The following is a 15,305-nucleotide window of genomic DNA, read 5'->3' on the forward strand; positions in this document are numbered from 1 at the left end:
ACCACTTGGGAGCGACAGCAACCGAGAAAAAGATTGTTCTTGGTGAAACAACAATCTATCACTCATAGCATTGACAAAGACTTGTCTGATGAGGCCTCTTCGATCACTTCCGGTGTGGAAGGTAAGTTCTTGAACTGCTGGAAACACTGTTTCTGCGAATTTTGCTGTTGTCAAGGCTTCGTGAATAGTAAACACTCGAATATTGACGACCCGTGGGTTGTCTTCAGAAGGCTCACCCCAAATCAACGTAACCAGCCGACTGCAGTTTTGTCCCCAAGTGATAGCCTGGAATTTTCGACTCGGAAGGCCCGTTTGAATAGTGTATTCGAGACTGCTATCTGGGTACCATATAGCCAGGGATTTGGCAGTGACCGAGGCAATCACCAGCTTGGAGTCGGAGGTCCATCCTGGTTCAATAAAGTATGGGGCTGTTTCTGCAGCTGAGGGAAAGAGTCTCGTGTTTTTGGGCTGGGCTGTGTCTGAGGATTGGGTAGTGTTGAGACTGACAATACTGATTCCCTGGCCGTTCTCTGTTTCATTGTTGAGAGAGTTGCTTTTTTCCTGGTCGGAGTGACTACCTCCAGAGAGCCCATCGAGATATGGAGACTCCCATATGCTGCATGAAGTGTTTAGGCCCTCATAGACTCTACTCCCATCAGGAGCAAAGCAAACAAGACTTGTAGAGTCGTAACTCAGGCTTAGTTTTAGCCTATGAACAGGATACAGAGAGCTTGCATCATAGATGTAGGTGTACCTCGCAGGCATTCCTGTGAGGATAGTTCGACCATTTGGGTTACACCGTATGGCCGACGCTGGATGCAGGTCTTGCTCAAGTTTCCACGAGACCTCTTGGCATTTTTGTGTTTCAAAATCCCATCTGTACAGTTGGGTTCCGCTCATTGGTTTGAAATCGTAGCCGAAGATTGCCGATCCAGAAGGGTGCCAGGTGAAATCCATGACAAATCTTAACGGTTTTCGGTGTTCTAAAACGGGGGGTTCCAATGCATAAACGGATATAAAATTCGACCGTTGGCTCTTAGTCGTGGTTTGGTTCTCATTTTTCAAATAAGCTATGGCCACGCGAGTACAGTCATCGCTGAGATGCATAAATATACGATCCGGGCCACACTCTGGAAGAGCCAAAGCGAGTTGCTCCCAGCGAGGAGATGGATGGTTCACCCGCATCCGATAAACAAGGGGTTTATATTTCCATGTTCTCATCTCCACCACATCTGAACCAGACCGTTCCTCATGTACGATGTTGATCGATGTCAACAGCAGATCATCTTCGTTGTTGAATCTGAGTTCCTGGACAAAACGTCCCCATTCCGGATCATTGTGATGATGGGGGTTCTCTGCCGTGATTTTCAACGACCAGTCTGTAACTTTCCATACCCATACTTTTGACTTGGTGAGACATGCCAACATAGATCCAGAGTCGTTGAATGACATGTATTTGATTGAGTCCTCCGTATCCAGACCAAGAGATTTCTGCTCTCTGAAAACAGCGGTGTCGCGTATCACAATTCTCGATTTGGAAAGCTCACCAAGCGCGATTGCCAAATGAGATGCAGATGAAGCCACAGCTTGAATCCGTGAAGAGCTATGGTTTTCGTTTTCCTCAATGTTTGCTAGACAATCAGCCCAGAATTTGTTTGCATCCCCATGTGCCAGTACTGACAAGCTGGCTTCGGCACTTCCAGCGAACAGAGTGTGTATGGCGGAGGAAGTCGGACAGACCGAAGGGATGCAGGTGTATATCAGCTCTGGACATTGTGATAACTGCTGATCAAACCTGGCTGGTAAGTTCATCAAATCCTCCGCCCAGAGGTGCAAGATGAAGTTATCTGGCTGCTTTTTTATTTGTGACCTTCGTCGTCCAAGGAAAACACGGAGAGCAGTGGATGCAGTGTAAAGCTCTGAAAGAACGCCACTCATCGCCAAGTATTGAATCCATGTTAGGGGATATGGCCCAGTGAAGAAGTTAACAAGTGCGTCAAACACTTGATGAGAGTCAACCGCGCAATGTTGGAGGTGAGCCATCCAATATCTTGAGGAGTATGAGAGAAAGCGCGGTATGGCAAGTTGCTGAAGCTTATTTTCAGGCTCCCGTCTATCAAGGTCGTCAAGCACTTCAAAAAGAGTTGTTCGTGTGCAAGCTCAATTGTGATCTTGAAGGGCTGTTGTTCAAGTCTCTTCTCGAGGTATTCGCGCGCTGAGTGATGAACCAAAGTTATGCGACCCTGAGTATCAATGATGACAAACTGACCACAAACATTCATAACTGCATGTCGAATATCCATGATGGACTTGAACGAATCAGGGTATGCTTCGGAAAGTTCTTCGAAAGTTATTGGTGTCTTTGCATACGTGGCCCACGTCAGCAAGAGTTGAGCGAAAGCCCTGTCTTCTTCGATATGAAGCCTCGTCACATTGTCCATCATGCGATCGTAAAGTTGCTCCATCCCAGTTGGCATCGTTTCAATGATTTTATTGATTTGCTCCTGGCGGTGACACTTGAGCACCTGCTGAGTAACGAGAGTCGCCCAAAGAAAGTTTCCTTGGCTTTTTTCAATGATTGCTTCGATTGTGTGTTCTTTGAACTCATCCTCAGAATCCACGTCTCCACAAGGGAGATAGTCAATTTCCCCGGCAACCATTATCCGAATATCTTCGCGATTGTCAGGAAAAGATCTTGTAACGACATTTAGGTTTTTAACTTTTCGAAATGTGAGCTCTATCTGCTTGAGAGGTCGGCTGAGGACTAAAATTTTGATACGAGTCTTGAAACGAGACGTTTGTGAAAGAAGCTGCACGACTTCTCTGCTAGACTCGGACTCATCTATGCCGTCAATGATCCAAAAGATGCTGTCAGTCAGCTCAATTTGGGCCAGGAGTCGAGAAAACATCATTCGCCATATGTGCCCAGCATCCCAAACAGCAACTTTGGAAACTGATCTTGCAAGCTTGATAAGAGAACGTCGAAACTCGGGGACTTGCTGGGCAGTCTGATAAGCAAGGGACAAGAGCATGTCCTTGGGCGATTGCTTATGACTTTGCCCATATCTGAAAAAGAAGTATGAACAAATGTAACCAGATGCAAAGAGACGTTCAATGATGAAGGAACAAGCAGTTGACTTTCCGCTTCCTGGAGGGGCATGGAACCACAGGAGCTGGGTTGTATCGGAATCCAACCAATTACTGAACTCCTGGCATTCGAAAACTCCCTCACACGTTCCATCAACCCTTAAGGATGAAAAGAATGCAAGGTCCTCTTCTGGTGGTTCAGGGACACCGAGAAACGAAGCTATCTCTTGGAGTTCATTACCAGAAGAAGTGCAGTCATCCGACAAGATGGTATCAAGTGCGCCACGTAATGCTCCAATAACCGAAATATAGTTCGAATCCTGCGGACTGGCAAATTTGCATACGGTGTGATGATCGGCTATAAGAGGAGCTGCCTTCTCGTTGGGATATCCTGTAAGAGCACTCCATTTCTCGACGATTACAGGCGCAACCAGGCCAATGGTTGTAGCAATGGTTTCGTAAAAAGAAAATATTTGGAGCTTCAACGCATAATAGCGAAAGGCATTGTTCAACTCGTTGAGAGTCAGGCTGCTGGGTGAAAGCTCCGTAATATAGTTTTTCGGTGTGTGACCCAGGGGGGAAGCAATTGAGAGTAGTTTGTTTAGCATATTGGCTAGGTCGCTACCTCGATGAGGAGTAGCCAGAAATAAGACAGCTTTGATCATTGAGACGATTTCGCTGAATTCCTTGTTTGAATGACCTTGTACAAACGCCTTTTTGAAGACCAGGCCCCCCATGGAATGCGCCACGACGATGATTGGAACTTGACCAAGTCGCTCTGTGGTTGATCCTGTGTATTTCATGCGGAAGAGAAGATCATTTGCGAAGTCTCCGATGGTGGTCAACACCTGCTTCTTCCGTGAGAAGTTGGCGTCATAGCCAAAGGTTAGAATTCGAGCCATGGGAAGCTCTCTGGGCAGCCATAATTTGGGCCACAGGTAAGCCAAATCCCTTTCCCAACACCAAGTCCGTAGACTCGTGCCGCCTAAACCATGTATAAATAGTATGTCAACCGTTCGTGCTGAAGGGGCATACAAGACTGTCAGCCCAAGCGGGTCATTGTCGCCGTGGAAGCTATCTGGATTTGATTTCTGACCATGGCTTGCTGTTCTGAAGGAGGAAGACACGATAGTTGAGCCAGGAGATGATGTTTTTGTAGTGACTTCAGTGATGGCCACCGTCGTGGCCATTGAGGCTACCGAAGACTTCCCATCAATAGCACCAGAGGAAGAGATGGGTATATTTCTTGCCGATATCAAGGTTGGAGCTTGTTCATCCGTTCCAGAAGTGACGGAAGACGAAGATAATGTTCTTTTGTGATCATCTTTGTCTGCTTTGATTGCTTTGCGGCGGAGATGCATCCATGGCTTAAGAAGCGAAGACGGCATTGGTTCCGATATGTGACTTTGAGAGACGGAGGTAGAGCAAGTTGAAGTAGTAAAAGCAAGCGTAGGCAAGACAGGACAAGCTTTCTTTTCAACCCCTCTTCATGGTTGACATACACACCTAGAAAGTTTACTTGCGATAAAAAATTGGCTGTCGCAAAAATGTGTTATCTGGGTACCCACCATAAAAGCTCTGTTCTCCTGACCAAGGGCATGAAGTCCCACGCAATGGCTGCCTTTATGGTTGGAGATCGCGATTGGTCTCGTTGTCAATCAAGTTGCAGACCTTGGGCCCTCCGCACGATTCACGCTGTCGAATTCAGCCGGCTGTGGGACATCACAGCCAATGAGGCTTCATACAATCCTTGCACCGGGGGCCTTGCGGCTGCAGGTTGGCGTGGGCCTGCATGACAGCTGGAGGATTGGTTGCCTCTAATTGTGGAAAGAAGTGATACCTCGGCAGCAGAAGCAACATGGCTTTAGTTCAGGAGATGTAGTGATGATTAGGTGCTAAAAGACTCGATGAGCAGGACCAAAAGCCAACTTTGCTGTATAACATTCAACACAGCCGAACATCACTAAAGTGGCTAATGTCGGCTGAATACTCTGTCACTTTAAGTACAAAAGCAATAACCTTTAGGTTAGTGCAATGAATTTCACACCAATGAGTTATACTGGTTGCATGGCTGCTACCTGGGCTGAATGTGCCTGTTTGTACGCAGGCAAGCTTGAAAGAGAGCTCCCAGCTATGAGTTATACTGGTTGCATGGCTGCTACCTGGGCTGAATGTGCCTGTCCGTACGCAGGCAACTTGAAAGAAAGCTCCCGGCTATCAGCAGCCAGTGTTGTAGAATGACACCAGGCAACACCAAGCATGTACAACACCCCTCAACCGACACAACAATAAACCCATAGCTCGTAGTTCTGCAGCCAATTATAACGCTTTTATCCCATAGTACTCTTAATCGGACCAATACTTCTTTTGATATGAATCCAGAGATCGTCCATACCCCAACCATTCCCGTCATTTTCGAAGATCATCTCCTCAGATCCAAGCTTGGCCTTACTGAAGCGCTGGAGCTCCTCCGCCTCCGGGAGCGCTGCTCAGCTGGGTCGGCAGGGCGCAATCCACTTGATTTTGCAAAGAGATTCAACACATCCGTCAGTGATACAACCCCTGTCAAACGACCTGACATACTGCGAGAGCCGGAAACGACAGCGGGATTAAACGTGGTCTGGGTAGGGAGCGGTGATGAGGACAGAGGGGCTGACAGAGGCGCAGAAGGCGGGCTTGACAGAGGCGGAGGAGTAGGCGGAGGAATGACGACAGTACCGGCAGGACTGGATGATAAAACAGAGGAGGACACAGAGTGAGTTGGCCCAAGCAGCGGGGTGGTCGGCATACTGGGAGAAGGTGAGGCTGACTCAATAACCCACATACGGTGAGAGCGGGTAGCGACAAGCTTCGCAACTGTGTGGCCAAGGGTTGAGTAGGGCGTGACGTGGAAAACGGGCACGGAATCACGACCATGCTCAACTCCACGCTCTGTGAGGATCTTGCTGATGAAGGTCATGCACGAGTTTTTGAGTAGCCAGGCGTTGTTGGCGCTCGCGAGGTGCTTGACGTCTGCAGTGGAAATGTTGCCAACCACAGTCCGGGTATGATCAACAACAGGGACAGAAGTCAGGCATTCGGTGTGCATCAGGAGGAGGGCATCAGTCAAGGGCGCGTCGAAGCTGACTGTAATTAGCAGATGAAAGCGGATAACAGACTACGATTGACATACTTGACGGCAATGACCTGCTGAGCACCGATTCCCAGGTCTCGGAGCATGCTGCCAAACAGGCGATCAATAACAGGGAAGTTGACAGCCTCGTGCCAGAAGAACTCGGCAAGGCGTAGTTGGCTGAGAAGACCAACGACTTCACCGGTGTCATTGGCAATCAGGATCCGGTGAATGCCGCTGCCGAATGCTTCGATGGCTTTGTCAAGAGTATCCTTAGCACGAAGTACCACCAATTCCTCCTTCTGGCAAATCGGCTGGATCTCACGCAATGTGACCTTTTCCTGGGCTCGGGCTCTCTTGGAAATTGTGTCATAGAGAGCAACCTGATTTGGTCCAGGCTTTGCTAGGCCAATAACAACAAGCAGGTAGGCGTTCAGATCACTGTAATCAAATGTGGTAGAGACAGCGACTTTCAACATGGATTTGCCAGCCTCGGACTCCTCAGTTGGAGGGTTCTCGGACGACAGCTCCTCTGTTACGGAGACAACAGATGGGGCCTTTTCAGGCGCAGGCCCGTCGCGTACAAGGACAACATTATTGGGGCTTTTAAGGAGAATCTAGTACGTCCAGAACTTTGTCAGCATTGTGACCAAAATAAGAAGACACAGGTTGATCGCTAATATCATACCTTAGTGGCATTCTCAACGCTGTCATCCAGCCTTGCCCACCTTACTTCTTCTGGAACAGCGAGCTCTTCAAGGGCAATATCACGCCAATCGCGGCCAGCATAGCGGGGATTGGGATTTCGGTTGGCATGCGGATGGCTGATAAGCTCTTGGAGCATTTGCTGTGTAAACGACGGGTGGCGGGAAGCTCGGGGAGAGGGAGGAGGGTGCCTCTGATTCTCCACGAAGTTATGGCGGTTGACATGGCCGTAGATGGAGCTCGGGCGATGCGTGCTCGACTGAGAATTGGTTCTTGACATAGGCGTCGCGCCAGCGGTCGGCATTGAGCTGCTGGTACCGCTGCTCACGTTGCCTGATGCAGGCCGTACTGAGTCTGTGTTGTCCATAGTAGCTACGCGATGCTGTGAATGCTTGAAGCGGGGCTGTTGGGATAATAGAGAAGATGAGGCTGATCACTTAAGACTCGCAGGCAGCATTCGATTGTCTTCGATTTTATCGCAATGCGATCCAGTTCTTCGCAATCGCCAGCATTGGATGCTTAAATGCGTCGGTGTAAATCGGGGTGAGGAAGCGACAGCTGGCGCAGGTCGATTGGAAAGGTGTCGAGTGGACAAGGATTGCTGATGACGAAGCTCAATTGCTGGAGATGGGGGGCTGTCGAAGCTGAAGAGGAGCTCAAATCTGCGGCCGTGCTCTACACCCTAGCTGGTGGCCTCGGGCAGATACGCCCACTGAGACGACCGGCAGCTGGAGGGTACCTAATTGAAGCGACGAGGATGCCACGGTCACCACATGACTTACAACATCACCTTCTCCCGCGTCAGTCGTGTTTCCCTCAGTATTTGCTTCTGCTGTTTCTGGAGAGACTTCAAGGTTAGCGCCCATTCTCTCAATTGTGTCCCAGCCAGCCAACCTTAACGCTGGGTCGAGCGGCAGAAGGCGAGAGTCAACCCATCATCCCCACTCAGATCGCGGCGCTTCTCGACGTGGAGGCATGCCAGCCGCTATCCCAATGAACAGGCGGACCCCCCGCCTTGTTACCCACTCGATGATGCACCTCAACGCGTATTCAATTATCAGAGTGTCAATAGTAAGGAAGTTCATGCATAAACTGGATTGACCTGAGATACCATCGTACAGAACGCGAAGTCAGCTGGCGCGCGTGTCGATAGCATTGTTTCAGAGCTCTAAGAACTGGCTTGTGTGAATATGACAATCACAGTTTACAAGTGTTGATCACAGCTTCCACATGAATCTACTGCGCTGGCTGGATAATCAGCTCATTGGTAACTATTGAGTCGAATGGGCGACCCCTGGAGCCTGACAGCTCAACGAAGCAAGTAAGGAGCTAAACTGTCAAGAAGTAACCAAACCGCCATCAAGTCTTTGTTCCCGGCTGTCATGTGTCGAAACTCGGCAGCCATGATCGAAAGGTGTTCTCGATGTTGCCTTGGTTAGTAGACCGATGCCCGAAAGCCGTCCCATCGACCTTGGGCTTCAACTTTTCGCATCAAATTACAGCTACCGGCCAAAACTGTGTGATGAAGTGCGATTACTGTGCATCTTGATGATGGCTCCGACACCCCACATAAGACCATTCGAGCACTGAAGGCAGATATAGCACAAGCTATCTGAGCAATTCCAGGTTTATCAAATTAAGAGACTCTTAATCGACAGCATTTGAACTTGTATAATTTACCATGAAGAGCTAAACTAGAGGGCAGCCAAATGGTTGCTGCCTTCAAACCGGCTGTGGTGGTTGTATAAGCGAAATCATTAGTTGACACTGTGTGGGCAGGAAACCTGCCCCTCCCCCACCTCTAAGATCGAACCAATCAAAAAATTATGAGGCATGTTCGCTGCCTTTTTTCGAACCCCCCCCCCTCTGTCCGACGCCAAAAAGTTCCCCTCCCACGACTCCTTGGTGTCCTCAATTACGCTTCTCTGCCGGGACATATTTTTTCTTGGTATTGCGACCCTCGGCCCACGACGCGTTCGTCAGTCGCGGCCATTCCTTGCGACTTTGTGGTTTTCCTCGATCCCAAACGACGATTTGCCGGGCGCGTCGCTAACCCGCGTGACCCCTCCTTCGTCCACAGCGACCCGAAAGCCTGTCTAAGGCGTTGGTGTGGTTCTCAGGGAGCAAGGCCTGAAACACCCCTCACAGCATCTATCTGGAACCATATCTTCTGTGTTGGCAGTAGTTTGGCTTTATTGTCGCGCCTTATGCGGCAAGCCTAATCGGTTGAAATTATCCCTGCAACTCTTGTCTTGCTTCCTGACCAAGCAAAGTCCTCCCTGCCCTCACTAGTCTGGAGAAGCACCGGTCATCAAGATGTCGATGCTGCCGCCTGATGTCAGCGCCCAACTGGTCCAGCTCCTTCAGCAGCTGCAGTCGGCCGACAATACTGTTCGCTCCCAAGCTGAAGATGTGCTCCAGAACCAGTGGACAAGCCAGCGGCCTGAGTGGCTGCTGATGGGACTGGCAGAGCAAATCGGTACCTCCAGCGACCCCTCGGTACGTCTTGCACTCGAGTGGCCTTTACGGCCTGCTATGCGTAAAGCCGTCTCTTACTCATGTTGGTCCTTTACACTCCTAGCTGCGCTCTTTTGCCGCCGTCATCTTTCGCCGAATAGCCTCCAAGACCCGCAAGAACATCAGTGGGGAGAACGTCGACTTGTTCATATCCCTTGAAAGGCAACACAGCACCGCAATCCGTGCAAAACTGTTAGAGACACTCCTTACCGAGTCCGATAAGAATGTGCGGAACAAAATCAGCGATGCCGTTGCCGAGGTTGCCAGACAATATGCTGAAACTGGTTTGTCGCGAAACCCCCTACCGCGATGTAATCAGAAATCCTGACCATACTTCTAGGCGAGTCATGGCCCGACCTCCTCCAGGCTCTATTCACGTTAAGCCAGGCGACTGATTCTGGCAAGCGGGAAACCGCCTTCCGTGTATTCACAACTACACCTGGTATTATTGAGAGGCAGCATGAGGACGCTGTGGCTGGAGCATTTTCCCAGGCCTTCAAGGATGAGTCAGTCGCGGTACGCATCTAGTCTGCCTTTGGATGCCGGTTCATACCAAAGCAAATGAGGGTGTGATGAGCTAACTATCTCTGAAGGTTCGCCTTGCCGCGATGGAAGCTTTTGCTGCTTTCTACCGCAATCTGCGCAAAAAGGATCAGGCCAAATTCCACGCCCTCCTGCCCGAACTTCTCAATATCCTACCCCCCATCAAGGACTCACAAGACTCTGAGGATCTTAGCAAAGCTCTGGTGGCGCTCATTGACCTTGCTGAGACTTCACCTAAGATGTTCAAGCCGGTCTTCAATGTCCTGGTTCAGTTCTCTATTTCAGTCATCCAGGACAAGGAGCTCAGCGACCTGTGTCGCCAGAACGCCCTCGAGCTCATGGCCACCTTCGCTGACTACGCACCATCGATGTGCAAAAAAGATCCCAACTACACCAATGACATGATTACGCAATGTCTCAGCTTGATGACTGATCTTGGAGAGGATGACGACGATGCTGCGGACTGGTTGGCTGCCGATGATCTTGACGATCCTGAGAGTGACCAAAACCACGTAGCCGGCGAGCATTGCATGGATCGTCTTGCCAACAAGCTTGGCGGTCTGGTCATCCTCCAGCCTACCTTCAACTGGCTGCCCCGTATGCTTTCTTCCCCCGCCTGGAGAGACCGCCATGCGGCATTGATGGCTATCTCAGCGATCTCGGAGGGCTGCCGTGACCAAATGCTTCCGGAGTTGAAGCAGGTTCTTGATCTGGTTGTCCCTGCTCTCAAGGATCCCCACCCCCGTGTCCGCTGGGCTGGCTGCAATGCCTTGGGTCAGATGAGCACCGACTTCGCCCCTGAAATGCAGAAGAAGTTTTACGATATCGTTCTTTCTGCCTTGGTGCCTGCGCTTGACTCTCCAGAGGCTCGAGTCAAGTCCCACGCGGCTGCTGCTCTGGTTAACTTCTGCGAAGAGGCTGACAAAGCTGTTCTCGAACCTTATCTGGACAGTTTGCTGACAGCTCTGTACCGTCTGCTTCAGAATGAGAAGAGATACGTTCAGGAGCAGGCTCTGTCCACCATCGCTACGATCGCTGATGCGGCAGAGCAAGCCTTCGCGAAGTATTACGACAGCCTAATGCCTCTGCTCGTCAGCGTTTTGTCGCGCGAGAGCGACAAGGAATATCGGCTCCTTAGAGCAAAGGCGATGGAATGTGCGACTCTCATTGCCCTTGCTGTTGGCCCAGAGCGCCTGGGAGGGGATGCCATGATGCTTGTTCAGCTGTTGGCCAATATTCAAGACAGTATCCAGGATCCGGATGACCCGCAGGCACAATACCTGATGCACTGTTGGGGTCGGATGTGCCGTGTCATGGGCAAAGCTTTTCTCCCATACATGCCAAAGGTCCTTCCCCCGTTGCTTGAGCTTGCAAGCGCCAAGGCGGATGTGCAACTCCTGGATGACGAGGAGCAGATTGCGAAGTTTGCCCAGGAGGACGGGTGGGAACTGGTCCCGCTGCGCGGCAAAACAATCGGTATCAAGACTAGTGCCATGGACGACAAGCACATGGCTATCGAGTTGCTTGTGGTGTATGCCCAAGTGCTCGAGGAGGCCTTCGCTCAACATGCTGATGATATCATGGAGAAGATTGCTCTTCCCGGTCTTGCCTTTTTCTTCCACGATCAGGTTCGATTTGTCTCAGCCAGGCTTATACCGCAGCTACTCCGCTGTGTCAAGAAGGCATATGGTTCCCAGTCACAACAGCTGGTGAACTTGTGGAATAAGACGGTCGACAAGCTTCTTGAAGTGCTCTCTGCTGAGCCTGCTATCGACACTCTGGCCGAGATGTATCAATGTTTCTACGAATCCGTCGAAGTTATTGGCATGCCATGTCTCACAGATGAGCGCATGTCCAAGTTCATCGACAATGTCATGTCTGCTCTCCAGGACTTCGATGAACGCGCGAAGCAACGCAAGGAGGAACTGCAGGGCCTGGCTCCGGAAGAACTCGAGGATGATCAAGAAGAGCTTCAAGAAGCCATTGATGACGATCAGACTCTTCTTGCCGATATGAACAAGGCGTTCAACTGCATCTTCAAATACCACGGGGTCAGCTTCCTGCCTTACTGGGAGCGTCTGCAACCAATCTACGCAGAATTCCTCAAGTCAGACGATCCTATGCAGATCCAGTGGGTGCTTTGCCTCTTCGACGATGTGCTTGAATATTGCGGTCCTCAAAGCGGGGGCTATGTGAGCTTCTTCAAGACTCCTTTCCTTGAGGGATGCAAGCATCCATCTCCGGCAATCCGCCAGGCCGCTGCATACGGTATCGGTGTTGCAGCTCGCAATAACGGCAAAGACTGGTCGGAAATGCTTGAGCAAGCAATTGAGCGGCTGTTCGAGGCAGTGCAGGTTCCAAGTCAAGTCAATATGGGTGACAAGACGCCTACCGAAGAAGAGATCTACAAGAAGGCTCGAGATGAGGACAACGTCTATGCCACCGAGAACGCGTGTGCAGCCATTGCCAAAATTCTGCACTTCTACCCGGCTGCTGTCAAAGTTAACCCCTATCAGGTCATTGCTCAATGGTTCAGGCTTCTCCCCATTACGAATGACGAAGAAGCAGCTCCGTATGCCTACTTGTACTTGGTCGAGTTGATTGGCAAGTAAGTGTTTGGCCCCTCATTGCAATCCCGTAAATGAACGTAGCTAACTTTGTAAAAGGCAACATCCTGTGGTCATGTCTCAGCCGGCTCTTGTCTTTCAGCGTGTGGTGGAGGCTCTCGAGGCCGAGACCTTGACAGACCAGACGGCCATGCGTGTGGTGGCGGCCACCAAGGCTCTGCTGCAGGCTACCAATACCGATCCATCACCAGTGCTGCTCAACTTCTCCCCTGAGACCCAGAATCTGGTTCGGAGGCTCTTTGTGTAAAGGTGTTGGTGGCATACGTGGTTTGCTAGCAAGGGTAGGTGCGAACTTGGGCGTTCTCCATTACTAGCACCCAAGTATGCAAAGCTACGAAGAGATTTTTTTTCCTAGCCTGCCGATGTCAAATATTGTGTGGTGTTCTCTTTGTCTAACGCCACAACTGTATTGTTCTCTTGCAGGATCGGCGGGCAAGCCTTATTATGACATGACCTGGATTCGAAGAGCTTCGTTAATCCAGCTAGGTTATGAACGGGATGCTCTTGAGCTTGCTATACTGCGTGGTGTGGTTTGCCCTTGTGTGGTCGAGCAGAGGACAAGCTGCCGGCGGATACGGTACTTAATGGGCGATGAAGAGAACCCGGGATTGTGGGTAAATGGACAGTGATACCAATAACGAGTGGGTTCAGTTGCTGGTGTGGGGAAGACTACAGCTGCATCCTGCTATGGAGGGATTGCACCTCCCTTGGAAGTATGCTTTCTTTGAGTTAGGGCTAGAGATTCGTAGGGGTCTGCAAAATGGGTTTTGTTTAACCACATCATGCATTTTGGTCCCCCTTACCTGTCAGTGTTTGTCCAATATTCAGCCTGGTTCCCGAGATTGCCACCATGGACTTGTTGGTTTTCGGTAATAATAAGTCATGTTTGGCTGTCTTATGGTCTACTGATATTACTTGGAAATAACGATATTTGTGCCGTTCCTGGAGCAGAGCACTCTATAAATCCCTTCCAATTGTATTCACTCAACTTATTGAATGCTCATTTCCTTGAACGAGGCATGCTTTGTCTCGTTCATGTGCTTCTGAGCATCCTTCGCACCCTGACCTATCCAGTTGCACTCCTCGCAGCAGATAACGAAGTCTGTCGTATCCGTGTAGTAGTGCATGGACTGCAGGCGCTGGCACAACCCTCGTGCCTTTTCGATGACCTCGTTGTCCTCAGAGCTCCATTGAGTTACATCCCACTCAACTGGCAGACTTAAGTCTATGCAGAAGGCAATGCGGTCATAATGAATTCCGGAGTAAACAAGAATCACCCGGTTGGGGTTGCCCTCTCCGAAGCGGTCCACACGGAGAGTCTAAATCATATAAGTTGTTAAGACCAAGTCTTGTAATATGTAAAGCTGGGGGGTGAGCGTACCTTTACGTCTATCGAGGCGATCTCAACCCCGTAAATTTTGGACAGGACGGAGAGCTCAATAGCCCCTCCCCATGTATCCATCTGTCGCATCCGGTTGGTGTAGACCAGGGGTGGATCACCAAGAATGGCCTTGTTGTACTCAACTGGATGATCCAGAATATAATTTGCAACCTCATCGCGCAGCCGTCTAGATGGGTTGTCGATTTTCATTGCACCACCAAATGCGGTGACTAACTAAAAGTCAGTGCTTGTGCTGGTTCATAGATCAAATACCTGTCCTGCTACAAAGAGTGCTTACACAAACAGCTGTTATCATCCGGCATAACCCGGAGAACTGACCATTTGAATTAGCATGTCACTACTGATGAAAAAATACCATGACTCTTTCACTCACTGAGGTGTCCACCTCGTTCTGGCCACTCAACCGAGGTCTCATCAGGCTCTACACTCTTGGGAGCGAAAGTCTCGGGCTGGCGACTAGGCGACTTCGGCGCCGGCTGGCTAACAGGAGACGAGGGCCTCGTCTCCAAGGGGACAACCACAATTGTCTCGCCTCGGAGCTTCATATTTTGGATGCTCTCCTCCAGAGCTGACGGGGTGATATCCAAATCCTTTGGCGGATACCCATATTTGAGCGAGAAGCCCTTAAGCCCCGTCTTTTTGGTGATGATTTCGATCAGATCTTTCAAAGTAGACTGATCATCAATTTGAATCCTTGACTGCCCATTTGGGGCACGAAGACTGATTTGAATCAGCATCGTTGAGATGAGAGATTGGTGTGAAATGTATTAAACCGTCTCAGATGACCGGTGTAGGGCTCAAATGGTGGTAACTTGGCAAAAAAATGGAAGGGATCTGCCCCCAATGCGAGGAAAACAACAATCAGCGGATAGAGAAGACCGGACTGTTTAAAGCAAAATCAGTATACGTTCGAGTTGTCCTAGTGCGGCGCTTCAGTTGGAACACAACGACCTTGTTTAGAGGGGCAAACAATCAGTCGGGTGTCTTTACCGCACTAAATAAAGACGAACAGTGCACAAAAAGCAAACTTGCTAGAATACCAATATGGCAATCGAAATCAAGATAGTTCTTTGCATACGCAAGAACCCAACCTGGAGCTTTCCAGGTTAGGCTGTCGGATCGGGCCGTAAGCGACGTCACCGGATTGTGGGCTATAATGACAGCACAGAGGTTGGGGTCGGATTTGCTAGGCGCCTATCTTAGCTGCTCAGCGGTGACCAATCCTACTCAAGGTAGGACGGCCAGGATTGCACTAACGGATGATGCAATTAATTCAAGTCTTTTTTCAAAATTGGTATAAATGTGATTTGTG

General features: G+C 50.0%; 3 protein-coding genes across 3 annotated transcripts; 1 reads left to right on the plus strand and 2 right to left on the minus strand.

The window, feature by feature from the left end:
• Positions 1 to 5,535: 5,535 nt before the first annotated feature.
• Positions 5,536 to 7,271, minus strand: CTHT_0048910 (uncharacterized protein; the record flags this gene model as incomplete). Its single annotated transcript, XM_006695190.1, has 4 exons — positions 5,536 to 5,603; positions 5,671 to 6,209; positions 6,260 to 6,816; positions 6,888 to 7,271. 4 exons carry the CDS (start codon positions 7,269 to 7,271, stop codon positions 5,536 to 5,538), a joined length of 1,548 nt encoding a protein of 515 aa, XP_006695253.1.
• A 1,949-nt stretch (positions 7,272 to 9,220) lies between these two features.
• CTHT_0048920 (uncharacterized protein) lies at positions 9,221 to 12,838 on the plus strand (the record flags this gene model as incomplete). The annotated part of the gene is made up of 5 exons (XM_006695191.1): positions 9,221 to 9,403; positions 9,486 to 9,705; positions 9,762 to 9,937; positions 10,015 to 12,572; positions 12,631 to 12,838. 5 exons carry the CDS (start codon positions 9,221 to 9,223, stop codon positions 12,836 to 12,838), a joined length of 3,345 nt encoding a protein of 1,114 aa, XP_006695254.1.
• A 742-nt stretch (positions 12,839 to 13,580) lies between these two features.
• On the minus strand, positions 13,581 to 14,730 carry CTHT_0048930 (uncharacterized protein; the record flags this gene model as incomplete). The annotated part of the gene is made up of 4 exons (XM_006695192.1): positions 13,581 to 13,910; positions 13,973 to 14,202; positions 14,271 to 14,306; positions 14,367 to 14,730. 4 exons carry the CDS (start codon positions 14,728 to 14,730, stop codon positions 13,581 to 13,583), a joined length of 960 nt encoding a protein of 319 aa, XP_006695255.1.
• Between the last annotated feature and the right edge of the window lie 575 nt (positions 14,731 to 15,305).

This window comes from Thermochaetoides thermophila (genome assembly GCF_000221225.1).
Source record: "Thermochaetoides thermophila DSM 1495 unplaced genomic scaffold scf7180000011819, whole genome shotgun sequence".
Classification (NCBI taxonomy): domain Eukaryota; kingdom Fungi; phylum Ascomycota; class Sordariomycetes; order Sordariales; family Chaetomiaceae; genus Thermochaetoides; species Thermochaetoides thermophila.